Source organism: Phoxinus phoxinus, assembly GCF_949152265.1.
Source record: "Phoxinus phoxinus genome assembly, chromosome: 5".
NCBI lineage: Eukaryota > Metazoa > Chordata > Actinopteri > Cypriniformes > Leuciscidae > Phoxinus > Phoxinus phoxinus.
Window position 1 is genome coordinate 34,803,036 of NC_136880.1, and position 17,209 is coordinate 34,820,244.

General features: G+C 36.8%; 1 protein-coding gene across 2 annotated transcripts in view; it reads right to left on the reverse strand.

The window, feature by feature from the left end:
- Positions 1–9,346, reverse strand: part of LOC306997992 (single-stranded DNA-binding protein 2) — a 69,776-nt gene extending 60,430 nt beyond the window's left edge. The window contains exon 1 of one of the 2 annotated variants that reach the window (XM_079611672.1): positions 9,064–9,346. In XM_079611672.1, coding sequence (XP_079467798.1) covers positions 9,064–9,119 — 56 coding nt within the window. In that variant the 5' untranslated portion in view covers positions 9,120–9,346. The remainder of the gene's footprint in view (positions 1–9,063) is intronic. The other variant, XM_079611673.1, reaches the window with a different exon arrangement.
- Positions 9,347–17,209: the final 7,863 nt, after the last annotated feature.

Below are 17,209 nucleotides of genomic sequence, written 5' to 3' on the forward strand. Positions count from 1 at the left end.
TTTTTAATACAATGAAGATCAATGGGGTCCACTGTGTTTTGGACCCCATTGGCTTTCATTGTATTAATAAAAAGAGCAGAAACATTCTTAAAAATATCTTCTTTTATGTCCAACAGAAGAACGCCATACTGGTTTGGGAATGATTAACATGATGACAGAATTTTTTTTTTTTTTTACTAAACTACTACCCCTTTAAGATTTTTTGGAACTTTTCCACTTATAGGCTAGATACAGTGAGACTAAGAACTGGAAATTGGGAACAGAAAACATTGAATTCGAATTTGTGTCACACACATGAACATCACGGCTTGTATGCATGTATGCTAACTAATATTTAAAGATAAACTATTAAAAAACTATCAAATTTTTAATTGAAATATTGTATGGAAAACTTAGGCTAAACTAAATGAAAATTAGAAACATTACCTTGGCAACTAACTAAAGTAAGTTTAAGTTGAAACACAAAAATGACTAACTGGGAATGAATTGAAACTAAAACTTATAATTTTACATTATAAAATTACTAAAATTAAACAACTGAAAATACAAACAATAATGTTTATAAAAAACTATAATAGTATATAGCCTACATAATACTAAAACAACACTGATCTGATGGAGCATTCTCTCCAACACAGTGGGCTGAAGCGTGTATTTGTGTGGGAGCAGGAAGCTTTCCCAGGCATCAGCGAGGAGGTGAATGAGTCAGTGGAAGGAGGCATCCAGGGTGGCAGGCTCATAAATAGCGGAGGAGAGCTCCCTCTGATCAGCCAGTCAATGACTGTGATAAAGTTGGATATGAAAGACAGGGAGGAGATCCAGCGCTCCATTACAGCACAAACACTGGCGCACTGGCGCGGGAGAGTGACCAGAATGACAATGCCTCCTACCGAGAGATAGTGGTGGGGGGGTTGGGAGGGGAGTCAACGACGACCATAAAACTGTGGATGAGAGCGAGAGGTTCAAACAAAGTCCATCTAAAGGTTCTATTGCCACAAAGGATCTACGGAATTAGAAAGTCAGCTATATACATCTACTTGTAAGGTTTTAAAATTAAGCAACACTTTTCAGTTCATGTGACAGGCAAAACAAACAGAAGTAGGTGGGGGAGATATGGCAAAAATATCATATCACAGATTTTCATATCACATCTTATCAAGATTCTTTTTCATGTTTTGTTTTTGTAAGACTATTTTCCAAGATACTGAGCATTAGAGCCAAACTAAATTCCTTTAAAAAAATTACAGCTCTTTGAAGAAAGATTGTAGTCTCGTGATACAATACAGTACATATTCTATCAGTAGCAGTTCTGGTGCCCCGTCCCAACATACTGTACAACGCCATGTACTACATACACATCATATATAGCAATGCTAGGGTTACGCTCACGTGACATTGCAGTACTTTGCCATCATGAAAGTTTATTATTTGCATGCGTTTTAAAGCCTTGCCAAGTAAAGTTTTTAATTTTCACACTGTTCTGACATAAGTTCACCCGAAGTACACGCACACTAAAAGGCTGTCACAGCGTGTGAGTACGGAACAATATATTATTTTCTTTTCACACCTTATTGTGTTTAAACTGTCAAATACACAAGGTTTACATAAACACGTAGTTTATATTAACAGTCCGGATGCGTCAGAAGTATGTTGGATCCGTGCATTCGGTCTTAAAGTGACATCATCCTAATATTCCTGTCGGTGTCGTTGTAAATCAAGCAACAAAATACAAAGAAAAAAAACACTCACTGCTCTTGACTAATCTCTACGTTTAATTCGTAAAGTGAAGTTTTATTTTTGAACTTTGTTTTCGAATTGTGGCATAATTATTTATTTAGCTAAATCCATTTCAATGAATATGAATTTCAAAGCTTCGTCTTAAATTGAACGGCACCCATGACACTCATTCAAGCTCCGCTAAAGATCTTAGTCAGGAAAAATGCCATATTTAATTTTACCTAAATGAAAACAAGGATGTTAAGGGCAGTCCGTTTTAGATGTACAGTCTATACAATAGCGTCACATATCACAACTCAAGATATATTTGAAATTGATATTTTGTAAACAAAGTACGCAACAGTGTGTCCAATTAAACATACAGCACATCAGTCCCTCATAGACATTCATTTGTATACATTACAAAAAAAAAAAAAATATATATATATATAATGTATATACCTGTAATTAAACATGGCATCTACTCTAAGGACCTTAGCTCTATGTACTAGTGCACCAATCGTGATTCTTCATGTCCGATTCTGGGGGGTTTTTTACAAGCAAATTGGCCAGTTCTGATATGGGTTTTGCCAATTTTTTTCTTTAAGCAAATTTATTTGTAGTTTATTTGCTCTATAACAGGCAAACTGGATCAAATGATGCTGCATAAGACACCTGCACAAAACAAAAACAGCAGACGGACTGAATGAAAATTCACTCTGACAGTAGGTGGTGCTTATAGAAAAGCAGCAGTTTCTTTGGGTATAAACACTGCTTTATACAGAGGTAAGAGGAAAATAAAATGCCATCAAAAATGTTCTGAAGATAAATATAAATTCCCTTATACAAGTTCCCTTCATTATATTCGAATAAACCCTCACCCCCAACTCATTTATATTTTTTCCACCTATATTTCGAGCGTCGCAAACAGTGAGCTTGCTGTGCCTGAACAAAATTTGCTCCCTTCTTTGTGTCCATCTTTGATGTGTCCCATCTCTGGTCTGTGTTAAAATACAGACTTTGTAATAGCGACGAAGGTGACACACAAATTACGTTTTAGGAAATGATTGCAAGTCCAAAATAGAGATCAGTCAAAATAAGACTATAAGCCATTTGAGTGTTTGGAGCAAAAAACTTTCGGTTCCGATTTATGGCCGGTCGACCAGTGCATCTCTCTGTAAGAATAAACAAAAACATGTCGGATAAAATTCAACCATGGCATTTTCTCTGTAGAAGTGCATTAAGTCAAAACTTAACACATAATGTGACTCAAATGAACCTAAAGTGCAAGAAAACGCATAGACTTCTGAAAGCAGTTGTGCGTCATATCGAGATATTTATTTAAAAACCACCATTACATCTCTCTGACCGACTGCAATAAGCAATTTAGTCAAGACAACTGTTCCACTTTGCAATTTGCTACTCACTTAGCTAACTACCTCTCTTACCATAAGCAAGAGTTTAGGAAAGCCAAAGGGGTTCGACCTCTGGGCTTAAAGAAAACATTTAGCAGCTGCCATCTGCTGAAGTATGAGGGAGCGCGAGATGATCTGGATCAAACTGTGGAATCCCAGGAGTGGGCTGATAAAAATTTCATGGAAGGGAGGCCCATGTGATCTGGGTGAAGGAGGGTACTGTGAGCTTTGGTACAGGGTACCAGCACCTGGCCCTGATGCATTATTGAACACCATTCATTCAATTGCGCCTTCAAGGAGAGTTGTCAGGAACATTGAGTGCGAGAGCCAAGAACGGGACCTCTGGATTCCGAAGGACCGAGCAATTTAAGACATCACAGAGGGATGGGAACAGGGAATTACAGCTGATGGGAGGCATTCCTGAGGTGAGGGCAACAAGAAGCGTCTGGCCTTGCTGAGAGAGCGGACACTACAAGCAATGCTGGGATGCGGCCAAAATAAATTAGATCAAGTTCATTAGATAAGTTAATCACAGCAATTTCAGCCCGCTAACAACCTCAATACAGATCTATGTTTTATATTAATACAAAAGTAGTATACATTAGAATTAATTTTTTGTAGATTACGCTTAAGTTAATTATCAAAATCAAGAAAACCTTTATAATACACCAAAAAAAAGGCAGATTTTAAAATTTTCGGAAAATCCGAATGATGCATGCACCTGCAAAACACGTTCCCACAATGCAAGGTGTTGTGGATGGTTTTTTTAGGACGTTGCAATGCGGTTGATAGGGTGTTATGCATGTTTTTAGCACATTACAATGCGTTTCTGAGGTGTTCTGAAGAATTTTAGCATTAGCATTTTAGCAGGTTTTTGCTATGTGGATCCAAAGATGATTTGAATGTTTTTTTTGTTTGTTTTTAAGTATGTATCTATGTTCTTGCCCGGATGTTATGGGTGGTTGTCTGGGCATTTTTTTGTAGTTAAGTTAATAGGATGCTTCACCCAAAAATCATTTCATCATTGAGTTTATATCTTTCTTTTTTTCTTTTGCAGAATTATTACTGATTTTCATTGTATAGAGAGAGAAAAAATTATGTTTTATAAAATATCATCTTTTTTGTTTAAGCGAACAAAGTCATGCAGGTTTGGGGGTGAATAAATGATAACATTAGTTGTATTGTTGGGTGAACTATGCCTTCATGTCTATGGGATTTTTTTCATCGTTACATGATCAACCAGGTGAAAATATTAATTATAAATACTAGGACGTTTTCACACCTGACTCATTTGGAGCATTTGTTTCGGAACCTGGTCAGTTTTCTCCCTAAGTTCAGTTTGTTTAGGCATATGAACCCGCCAATAGCAATCCGCACCAAAACAATCGCCTGAACGAGGTGGTCTCGGCCCAATTGAAAACAAACTCTAGAGCAGTTTGGTTGAGGTCAGAAAGAAAATCCGACCCAATGGACCAACGAATCAAGCGGTATCATAATTCATAATGGGAAATGGGTTATATAAAAAGCAGTGTCTGATTCTGTGATTGAGCATATTAGTTATCGCAGTTGAAAACCAAATAGCACGTCCTCCTAATCTTAAAATGTTGTGTATTGCTCTCTCCGTGCATTGCAAGAATGCTGTCCCGACGAAGCCTCGATTCCTGCTCGAACTGCATTATAAATTAGGACAGATATAGGATTTATTTTTGTATTATAGCCTATACTTTTTGTCATTTTTATTTTTACCAGTTATCACTTCATGTTTCTTGCCTTCTTAAGAAGATTCATGGAGCGAACTTGTCCGTCCATCTTAAGGAAACTGACCAATAAGAGGAAAGTTTTACTCACATGTGACTGGCACATTTTGAAATGTTCCCTTGTGAAAGCGAAACGAACAAATAAGAAAATGCTACATTGTAACAAAAAAAGTCCCTGTTTCAGAACAAAGCAAATGATCTACAGGTTTGAAAACTCCCTACATCTCTTTCGGAATGAAAAAGTCCACCTTTAATTTGAGGTTCATGTTCGAAGCACAAACGGTTGAAGAAACGATAGGCCTATGTGCTGAAGTTTGTGAGTAAGAAATCTTCATTTGAAATGTATAAGCAATAGTAGTAATAGTAATACTTGCCTTAGCTGGTAGGTTCTGCTAAAAAAGAAATATATTCTATTTTATATTTGCACACCATTCAAACACATCTGGTTTCACATGCCAGGCTCTCTCATACTCAAATGGCTGAGAGCAGGTGTTAATGTATGCAAACCTGATCAGCAAAATCTAAATGGCACGCTCACTCCAAAGGAGCACAGGACATATAAAGAAGCATATTATGGCGATGGGGAGGGGGTGGTAGAAACCTTGTCACTGGCTGGGGCCTCAGGAGCCTGCGGCATGCCGTCTTAAAGCTCAGCCTCCCTGTTCAAAAGCCCGAAGAGCTCTGCTGGAGGGAATGCCCAGGGGGACAACCCGTGAGTCTCTCAGCCCCTTCCCCTTTTGTTCTCCCTCTGGGAGAAAGTCTTGCCAAATGGAGGTGTTCAGAAGAGCTAACTCCAGTGATGTTGGAGTAGTTCAGTATAGGTGGGTTTGTTTTGAGGTAAAAAGAGCTGATGTTACGGTACTGCTGGAACATAAGGTCTTTCTGCAAAATAGCCTCACCATGACTCCCTGTAGCGCTGTGTGGAGTCTCGAGCGCACTGGGAAGTGGGAACATTAAACACAGGTCAGACTGCTTGGCCTACAATATAACGCAGGTGCGAAATAGTACTTTCATAGTCCTTTTCCCCCTTCCTTCGAGAGAAGGAAAAAGGGCCATTAAAGAATAGTTCACCCAAAAATGAAAATTACCCCATGAGTTACTCACCTTCAAGCCATCCTAGGTGTATATGACTTCTTTCAGAGAAATAGAATTTGAGTTAAATTAAAATAAAATAAAATGTTCTGGCTCTTCCAAGCTTTATAGTTGTTGTGAATGGAGGATTTGATTTTGAAGGTCAAAAAAAGTGCACCCATCCTTCATAAAAGTACTCCACACGGCTCTGTACTCCAAAGCCTTGCAGATGAGTAAATCATGGGGTAAATTTCATTTTTGGATAAACTATCCCTTTAAGTTGTCTCAAAAGAAATAGGAGCATCGTCATGGGTTTTTCGACTCTTGTGATCAGACATCATGAAAACTGATGTTTAATGAATTATTTGATTTGAAAAATGACTCACAAACCTATCATATGGCTTCAGAAACAGTGTTATTATTCTTTAGAATTTTCTATTCATCAAAATGATCCTGAAATAAATTAATCATGTTTTCACAAAAACTGATTTCAACATTGATAATAAGAATAAATGTTTCCCATGAGCACAAAAATCAACACATTAGAATGATTTCTGAAGGATCATGTGACTCTGAAGACTGTAGTAATAATGCTGAAAAATTCAGCTTTGTCGTCATCACAGGAATAAATTACATTTTAAAATAAAAATAGAAAACTAGAAAAAGCCATTTTTAATTGTAATAATATTTCATGTTATTGTAGTTTTAATCAACTAGCTAAATGTGGAGAACAAGAGACTTAAAAAAAACATTAAAACATTCTTACTGACCTAAAATGATAAGCTAATGAAAACTGAAATATTTACCACCCACTTGCAAAAAAAACATAAAAATGCCACTAGATTGCAGTAACACTGGACTGGATTTAACACAGTTCAGCATTTTTAAATTATACTAATACTAGTGCATTAACTTTGGCAGCCCTAAAAAAAAACTAATATAAAAATGAAATAAACTGAAAACAGAAAAGTCTAACATTAGAATAAAAAAAATTCTAAACCAACATGGACTAGTTTCATGGTACATTTACAACGTTTTGGAGCTTGACAGACTACTCATTATGCAACTGGAAAACAGGTCTTGGAAATTATTCCAAATGTCTCATTGTGCATTCCACATAAAAATTACCAGCATAACAGTTTGGAATGACATGAGGAAAAATAAATACGTTTTTAAGGTAAAAGTAACCCTCATTTAAAAGGGTTCGCTCAGGGACGTGACATTTTTCATTAGACATGAACCAAGGTGAGGACAAATCAGCTTATGAACGCTCCAAAGGAAAATCTCTAAATGTATTGCCAGAGATAAACGGGTCCCCACGTTCTGCTCTCATCACAACAGAGCCCACACGGAGTCCTCACATCAAAGAAATCTGCCAAATGTATGCCTTGAGCACACCTGACATCTCGCCTGAGGCTCTCTGATAAAACCGTCTTTAAACATGAATGAATCACACATAACCGTCCTACAAAGGCACTGTTAGAAAAGCATGTTTTCAACCCTCCTATCAATTATTCACCCAGCACAGACGTGCGAGACAAGAGAAAAGGGTGAAAAATGGCAAGTTCCTAAAAAGTTTTCTGACGAAAAACCAAAACACAGCATCCTCGCATCAACACTGCCAAACTGAGAATCCTTTGGCCAGAGACGGTGCACTTCGATGGATCCATTTTATAGTGTTGTGGCTCTGCCACAAGTTGTAATTTAAACTTTTTTTACGAAGTAGGCCTATAGAAACTCTCGACTACTGAGAATACAAACTGCACAAAAAATGTGAGTTCAGCAGGAATTATGTTTGCTAAGGTGAATCATTCATTCAAGCCATTTCTAGACATGCAAAAGGCATTTAACATCCATGATACCACTTAACTAAAACAAAGCATCTCGTAATTTTGAGTGGTCACTATTAGCGCAACCTGAATTAGAGGTTTAAACAGAACTGAAGCTGATCACAGCACAGGTGCAGACCCAAGCAACTAGTCAAAAATTACAAGTACGAGAACAACACTGTCATAAACTAGCCATATGGACACTTATCAGCCATCACTGAATTATGATATATGCTGAACTAAAAGCAACTTTTGGACAACCTTACAAACCAGTAAAGGATTGACTGCCACATGATTGTTCTGCATTAGATAAAAGACTGTTTTCATTTAAATGAGGTTCCCGCATTTTTTGACCCATGAATTTACACTGACTTTTCCATGACCTTTCAAGCCATAATCACCAGATGAGAATTTTTAAAAGTCATTTCATAGAGAGAGCGCTTTTGAATGCATAATCTAGACAATTGAACTTATTATTGTGCAAATGTCTCCAATAAGACCCTTTTACTCCACAAAGACCAATATCTAGCAGATTAAACATTGCAGAACTTTAAAAAACTATAAACATCCCTAAAGAAATATCTGACTTTGTGTGGAAGTCATATTTTTAAAGTCTCCTAAGATTTTCAGGTTTTAAATGATTGTTGGGAACCATGTTTAACCTAAATTGTACACATAATATGCTATACAAAGCATCATTACTTGAATGTCTTTGTACACATTGAAGGCCCTAGCTTATATATTTAAGACAACAAAGTCGCCAGCACACAATCAATTTAAGAAAACAGACAATTTATGACAACTTAAAGTGGAAGTATGATCATCAATGAATAACAGTAATGAGTGACTGTGTGTTTTAAACTAATTAAAAACTACTGTGTCACAAACATACTCATCAAATCAAACTATTTCATTACACTAGTTTGTACAGCTGCTCGTGCACAGTCTAACATGGTCTGTGGGATTTCGTGCATAAGAAGCATCAGAGCATCATGCATTCATTTAAATGAACCCTCCACAAACTCTGCATCTGCATGGTACACATCTTCATTTAAAATCTACTGCCTGAATGCATTACAAAGTAACGTTAAAGCGAGTACAAGCAGCACGCATAAACAAAAACATATCTAAACGACCGAACACTGCACATACCCTGCAAATAAAGTACTTTGTAAAGTGTCGCTGGTAACGTTAGCCGTCTCGTACAATACAGCGCAGACATCAGAGAACGTGCAGGCTTTTACTCTATATGTGACAACGCACAAATTCACTTACTTCTCTCTGGCTTGACTATCGGATGGAACGACAGCTCCTTTCCCTTTGGCGTACATGGTGGACTCTGTTTGAAGACTTTTAACCTACTCAACACCTGTCAAAGGAAGCGGCCAGGAAAACGGTCTATCTCCATAGCTACCCGCTTAGTGTTTTCCTCCCTTTTCGTACATCTCCAGCATTGGTCACAAATCAGGCACAGTTTCTACTGGGGGAACTTGAAACAGTCTACTGGTGGATTTTTTTTTTTTCAATCGCTGTTCCAGGATTATGCTCGTCCTCCCCTGCTGTGGGGAAAAGGAGGGGCTTCTTAAAGGGGAAGGCACGCTGCATGATTGTTGTACTCTCTAGACCTGTGTAAATCAAGTGACAAACTTTAACTAAAAAACTAAAATATGTAACATGCAGAGGTACTATTACTAGATATTAATATTTGCATTCTCAATAGAATAAAAAATAATTGTAAAAATGTTTCAGCAATACATATGTTTATTTGACAAAAGAAGAGGCCATACCAGGATATAGTTCCATCTCATGTTGGGCTTTTAATCAATGTGACTGCATCCGAAATCGTATACTTCCCTACTATATAGTAGGCGGAAAACAGTACACTATGTAACAAAAAAAGTATGTCCGAATTCACAGTACTCATAAAAGAGTAGACAAAATGTACCCGGATGACCTACTACTTTCAGCAAGATTCTGAAGTGTGCATAGACACTTACTATCCCATGAGGCCACGGGGGAGGATTTATGAATGGCAGTGAAGCGATGCGACTGACACTGGTAGGCCACATGATAAATGATAACATGGTGAACGGATTACATTCATACTACATTCATACTAACATACTTTTTTAGAAGTCATTAAGTAATTACATATTCAAAATAAGTACCTACTCAAGAGAGTATGCGATTTTGGACGCAGGCTATTTGTTTTTCCAGGGTCTTTATTTTTTAATGTTCACTCATGGTAGGCAAGTTTATAATATATTTCTCCTTTATTTTTTATTTAATGTTTTTTTGTTTCTCTGAAATTTGTTGTGACTTAATTTTAAAGACCCGAAAATAACATTTCCGAGACAGCAACATAGTGTCGGCCCGGATGCCTGGGTTAGAGTTTAGCTGTGTAATTTAGAGAGTATCTTATAGCCCAGAAATACACATTTTAAATAAAATATGAAATAAAATATGTTTGGCAGAAATACACATTTAAAATTGTATTATTTATTTATTTATTCCAGAAAAAAATAAACCAAAATATTTATTATTCATCTTGCACTAAAGATTTCTGGAATTAAAAAAAATAAAACATTTCTAGAAAGTAGCAAATCATGGTTCATGATGCAACTAAAGTGGGGGCACACACACTTTAAAGTCTGCATGGAATGAATATCTAGTTGTGAATGCATTTTATATATCTTATTGTGAATGATTAATCCATGTATCATCCATGTTTCTTTTCTTTTTGACCTCGTAATGTTTAATCAAGACGTCATAACTTGATCTTCCAGTGAAAATGACAGACTTCTATTTGGTGACATAAGCTGGACTTCTGTAATCATTTTGTCCACTTAAAGGAATAGTTCACCTGACCTAGGACTTAGCTCCTCTTCTCTTATATTGAAATCCTGTTTCAATAGGAAATAGAGCAAAAATGCTCTCATCTAATGGCGAATATTAACCTCTCCCCACCTGTGTTGTGTTTAGACATTGTTAAACAGAGTTCATTCTGTGGCTTTCGACCACCATTTAAGGTGTAATTAAGCATTACAAATGTACGTAGTTAATATTACACTTCATAATAGCAGCAATTTTTATCAATCTAATTATGACAATTATAACACTGAGATTGAGTAAGACAAAATATGCTGCAGATTTTTCAGCATGAACACTAAATGAAAAAACTAATTAATTAATCAATTAAATTAATAATTTCCTCCTATCTACACACAAACACACAAAAAACATGTAGCTCATTATGTTATTTTAAACTCTGGTTCATACATGCATATACAGATATTGTGTAATGAACTTCCAAAAAGTGACTTGTATTTTGAAAAATGCATTTGTCAGGTTCTGATTTACAGCATGTATAGGGCGCATAATGATACTAGGTCAACAAGGCTTGTGTAGGACAATAACCACATCATCTCACAAGTGATGTTTATCCGGAGTGTTCTTCCACGCTCTCCGGCCTCCTTCTGTGGTTCATGAGGCATGGCTGAGTCATGTTTATGGCAATAGCTCTGGCAACATCTTCTTTTAAATACCAATACATCTGCTTGGTGACATGTTGGATAATATATATCTACCTGTTAGAAATTAATCACTTGGTGCATTTGAATATAAGTATTGTCGTGCATGAATGATTGTTAAATGTTCCTTTAAGACTTTGAAGAGTGGAATGGCAAAGCTGAGGTGATGTTTTCATGCTGTTTTTTTTTATTGTGGGAAAGACAGAGCCACTGCACAGCTGACTACATGTTTGTTAGGGTTTGCCTCTTCCAGAGAGTGGAAAAAAATTCATGCTGATGACTATATTCCACAGGCGTCTCCCGATGAGAGAGAGAGAGAGAGAGAGAGAGGGGGGGGGGCAATGGAGAGAGACGGAGGGTGAAAGAAAGAGAAAGGAAAAGATATAAAGTGAGAGAGATGGAGGGTAAGGTGGAGATAGAGAGAACGCAAAAGATGGAGGGTGAGGGAGATGGAGAGAGCGACTTGGCGAGACACTCTGAGAATAGCAAATACCTGCATTCTCCACCTCTGCAGCAGTACCACAACAATCTGCACTAACAGACCCAAAACAGCCAACATTTCAAATTGACAATCTACATCTATCCTTGGATGTTTTCATTTAAAAAATGTCTTCAAATTGAAATAAGCGTCCACGTGAGGATATAGTGCTGCTTGAAATGGCATGTAAAATAGACTTCTGCTCCTAATCATGCAATGTAATGAAAAGTATAAACAGACACACCCGGTTAAATGGCAACCAGGGGTGCAATTGCATTTTTGATGCAACATTCATTGTTGACCACCGAGAAACTGTAATGAATTGCCTGGGGAGTTAAGGCAGATCGTGCAGAAGAGCCTGTGGAAAAAACGCTGCGCTGTGAACAAGTGTGGTGAATGGCATCATTGCATGGAAACGCACCAAACCTCAAAACTCAGTATTTCAGTATGTTAGACCGTGGCAAAGGGAATGGGAATGAGAGTTTTTAAAACAGCCTTAGTAATCCCTACTCCCCATTCTATCACATTCTTTCTCTCTGGCATTCCTTGTAGGTTCCAAAGGGTTAAAGTTTGGCTAGCATGGGAAAGTTAGCCCATGCTGGTAAACAGAATATACTTTTATACACTACAGCCAAACAAAATTATAATAACTCGCCATTTGGATTTAAACATCAGGCAAATGCTTAAGAGTCTATTTGGATAATTTCCCCAGTGATTAATATGTTTCTAGCATGTTATATGTTTGGCAAAAGTTCTTCTAACCCTAATTGATGGAGTGTATAGCTTTTCCTTTCTTAAACAACCATGTAGGAAGACATATCATGGCCATATTCCAGGATGACGATGTCAAGATTCATCAGGCTCAAACTGTGAAAGAATGGTTGGGAGAGAACATGAACAATTTTCACACATGAATTGGCACCTCTGAGTCCAGACCTTAAATTCATGGAAAGCCTTTGGGATTTGCTGGACAATGCTCAACTCTTGCATTGTCAATACAAGATCTTGACCAAAAATTGATGCGCCTCTTGATTTAAATAAATGTTGTGATGTTATTTCCATCAAGAGGGGCATTTTGGTCAAGATAATGTAATTCATTCCTGTGATGGAAAAGCTTAATTACTCCAGTCTTCAGTGTCACATGATCCATCAGAAATCAATCTGCTAATTTGAAGACACTGAACACAGTTGTGGCACTTAATATTTTGTTCAAATGTCATTTTTTTATCTTTTAATGACGAAAGAAAGAAAGAAAGAAAGAAAGAAAGAAAGAAAGAAAGAAAGAAAGAAAGAAAGAAAGAAAGAAAGAAAGAAAGAAAGATGAGAAAGAAAGAAAGAAAGAAAGAAAGAAAGAAAGAAAGAAAGAAAGAAAGAAAGAAAGAAAGAAAGAAAGAAAGAAAGAAAGAAAGAAAGAAAGAAAGAAAGAAAGCTGTTTTGTCATCACAGTTCATGATAGGCTTGGTAGTGTGCGTTCTTATGGCGCCACCCGCCAATCAATGTCTCCAGAGTAATTAGTCACATGGCATTTATGGCTCAGGTGATTGGCTCAAAACTAAATGCCCATGAGCAAAATGGTCATGCATCAGTGAGAAACTGCCAATGAGATGACTGGGAATGCTAACAGATAGCTTTCTATAGGTGTTAATAGATATTCACAAAATTGTCCTAATTTTTGAAATTTTGATTCGATATGAATATAATGATCAAAGTTTTAGAAAATGAGCACAGTTTTTGAGCATCATTTGCTGATAGTCCCTTCCTCAGGTGATGTTACATGTTAACATCCCTGCTGCAAGATCCTGAGATACATGCGGAGAGGTGGGCAGGCGGCACACACACTTCAATGTAAGCAGCAGCTGAACCCTGCAAGTGTTCATTGAGCTAAACACTAAAACTCCAGAGAGTGGCTTACGTAAATATTATTTTGGTCAGTCTAACTGTCTTCCACCCTGATGTGTAAAGTAACTAATGACTCTGACGTAAATGCCACAGTTTCCACTCCAATTATTATGAACATTCCCCCCTAAATCTCCACCATGACAGTGATGAATCTAGTATTTTTCTAAAGGAAATAGCTAGTGTTAATAGTTTTAAAGTCTGACCATGTAAAGAGACAATAGTATGTGTGGAAAAATGTCTCTGAGGTAATGAGCTGTATATGTGTGACAATTAATATTGGACCCAGGTAGCTTAGCACAGTGACAAGTTTGCCTCATTATCTGGTACAGCGAATGGTGATATGTAGCAATGAAATTCACGGGCAATGTGAATTGAACTTAAGGGCATCTACAAATAGTTAAATATATGCATTATTGCAAGACCAATCAAAAGTTAGTATGCAAATGCACAGCTCGAATCTGCAAAATGCAACTAAGATATAAAGATCTCATAATCATTAACATAATTATGTTCTAAGCTGCATTGAAACAATGTGAATTATGAAAAGTGCTATACAAATAAAAAACTAATTTTAGAAAAAAGGCCAATAACAATGAAGTATGCATGTATTCTAAACTAAAGACATCATTTTTACATCACGATTCAGTAATCCAGTAAAATCAGTGTATAAGCAAAAATGGGAGATTTTCACATGCAATTTCACAATTTAAAATCTTAAATTCCTTTTAAAATGTATAAGGTTTCCAAAACCCCAACCTTGATACTAAACTTAAAGGGATAGTCCACCCAAAAAAAAAAAAAATGTTGTCATCATTTACTCACCTTCATATTGTTTCAAATGTTTTTTTTTCCTTCGCAGCTGTGCCATTAGAAAACCTTTCAGTAAACATTCTTTAAAGAACCTTTTTTTTCTTTAAGAACATTTTAACGATCTATATAAAAAAAAAATCTACAATAAAGAACTTTTTGTGCAATGGAAAGGTTCCATTATGTTCTTCTTGGAACCATAGATGCCAACAAATAACCTTTATTTTCAAAAGTGTATGACTTTCTTTATTTTGTGGAACATAAAAGAAGACGAACTATCCGTTTAAGACTGAAACTAGTTTGTAATGTTAAGCAGTTCGGGATGAATTAATGACACACAAGTTCACTTAGGGTTAACGATTTAGAATAAACCCCAACCAGAAAGTTTAAGAAATATCAATCCACTGCCTTTGAAGCACTGATGAAGAAAACCAAGCATTAAAACAAAATGTACCCTGAAGTAGGCTAGTGCTCTGTGAAACGTGCCTTATTTTTGACATCCGCAGTGTGGGCACTGCAGCCAGATTCTTGTCACGACAGTTGTGCATAATGTGTTTGTGGTTTCCATATTGAATTGGATTGGTAGGGGTGGCTTTCAAGAAAAGGATCTCATTATTAGTGCCAGCGAGAAATCTTCCTTGCTCTCGGTTGCGTGTTGTGGGTGGTGGAGGAGTAGGAGGGGGGAGGGGGGATGTTTGTGTGAGAGTGGTTAAAAAAGAAAAAGCGGGAGGAAGAGAGTTTCAGTGAGCTGGACAAGTGAGGTAAGTTAATGTAAATCCTAACTTGGGCTGCAGCGTTGTAGCATACAGTATGTATGCTGATGTATTGCGATAGATGATGCCAGAGATGGTGGCTCTGTTTCAAATCTAATAGTCAGCCGCCTCACTGCGTACTGCCTATAGGGAGCTGGATTCAAAAATCAGCATACTAACCATCTTAGAGCCCCAAAAGTGAATGTTTTGGAACTACAAATAGGAAGCAACTCCCAACAAAACATGGAGTTAGCAATTTACCCGTACAACACGCGTATATTGGCTACAATAATCAAAATTTTATTAGACAGAAGTATTTTTAACATTACTGGTTAATACTGAATGAAATACATTTCTAAACAATAACTGAATTTGGAAAGCATACCTTTTCTGACATATTAAAATGGCATAAATAATGCTGCGTCAGAAATTGCATACTGTATAGTAGCCTACATCTGGTTTGAAACTTCGCAACCATTAAAAAGGTATGTTTTATATAGTATGAAATAAATTCTGAAGTACTACATCCACCATGTTGTCATTATCAAGTGACCTACCAGCGTCAGTTGAGTCACTTCACCGTCAGTCACAAACTGTTGTTTTGGACCCCATTGCATTTCACTGTATGAACAAAAATGGGTGATTCACAAAAGAAAGAAAGTCATACTTTTAAACAACATGAGGGTGAGTAAATGATGACAGAATATACATTTTGGGGTAAACTATCCTTTTAAAATTCTGCTTGATCACAGTAGGCAGATCTGATTTAATTTTTATATTTTCCATTTTAATTTTAGTTCAAGATTTAGTCATTTTGCTGTGGGGGTTTTCTTCATATATATATATATATAGTTTTTATTAATGTCCAATTTAAAAAAAAATCTGACTTTTTTTAGTACATCAAGTTAAATAAACTAAATAAAAATGAGAAATGTTGCCTGGCCAAGCTGACATAACATTTGTTTAAAATATATATATATACATATAAATAAAAATATAAATGTATAATGTAAATATATGTAATTTAATTTAAAGTTTATTTTATTTCAAGTTTCAAGTAAAAATGTCTTTAGTTTCTTCATTTTAGTTAACTCTAAACACTGAAGTGAGACATGAAGGCTAGGGTGCCGTATTGCAGCATGTTTTATATAGGCTATATTTTGATAAATGATGCCAGAAATAGTTTAAGTGTGTGCACGAATGCATGCAAATGTGAGCTTATATTTGCATGTGTATGTACCTGCATTCTAACAAACAGCCAACATCCAATAAGTATCATTTGTGTATGTCTGGTGAGGGCAATCCAGATCATAACAACCCCAACCGAGGTTAGAGAGGTGGGGGGTATAACAGGGAAACGTGACCTACATCCCCCATGCACAAACACACAGACTCACACTCCCAGTATCTCATTAACATAACTCACATATGGCTGTACAACAAATAAGCGACAGTGACTTGAGACGGGATGAGGATGGAGAGCTATTTACGTCACTCTCTTTGTTTATTTTAATCTGCCGCGCTCATCCCATACTGCCTATTCAGCGAGTCTGTTTTCATTTGCCTATCAGCAGATGCCCTTTTCTTGATTTATAATGCTCACGGCATCACCTCGCCGACTCAGGAGGGAAATATTTAATTAAACTGGAGATGGGTGGGCCTCTTGTGCCGCTCTCAGGGGCCAAGAGCAGCAGGGCCACTCGCATGGCTTTTCTTACTGATGGTGCTATGAGCAGGTAACAGAGAACCTGAGAAACTAGCTTATTGTGACGGAGACGTTCTCTGCTTTTTTTATTCCGTGACAGAGTTTTCGCTGTCTGGAAAACCTGATTAAAATATGCAGAATCTCATGGTTCGAATGAATTATTATTGTTCTCAAAGTCTACAAAAAAGTGAGTTCCCAGAATGTGGTCTCAAAGAGAACGGTGTGAGTGGATGTGTGTGTGTGTGTGTGT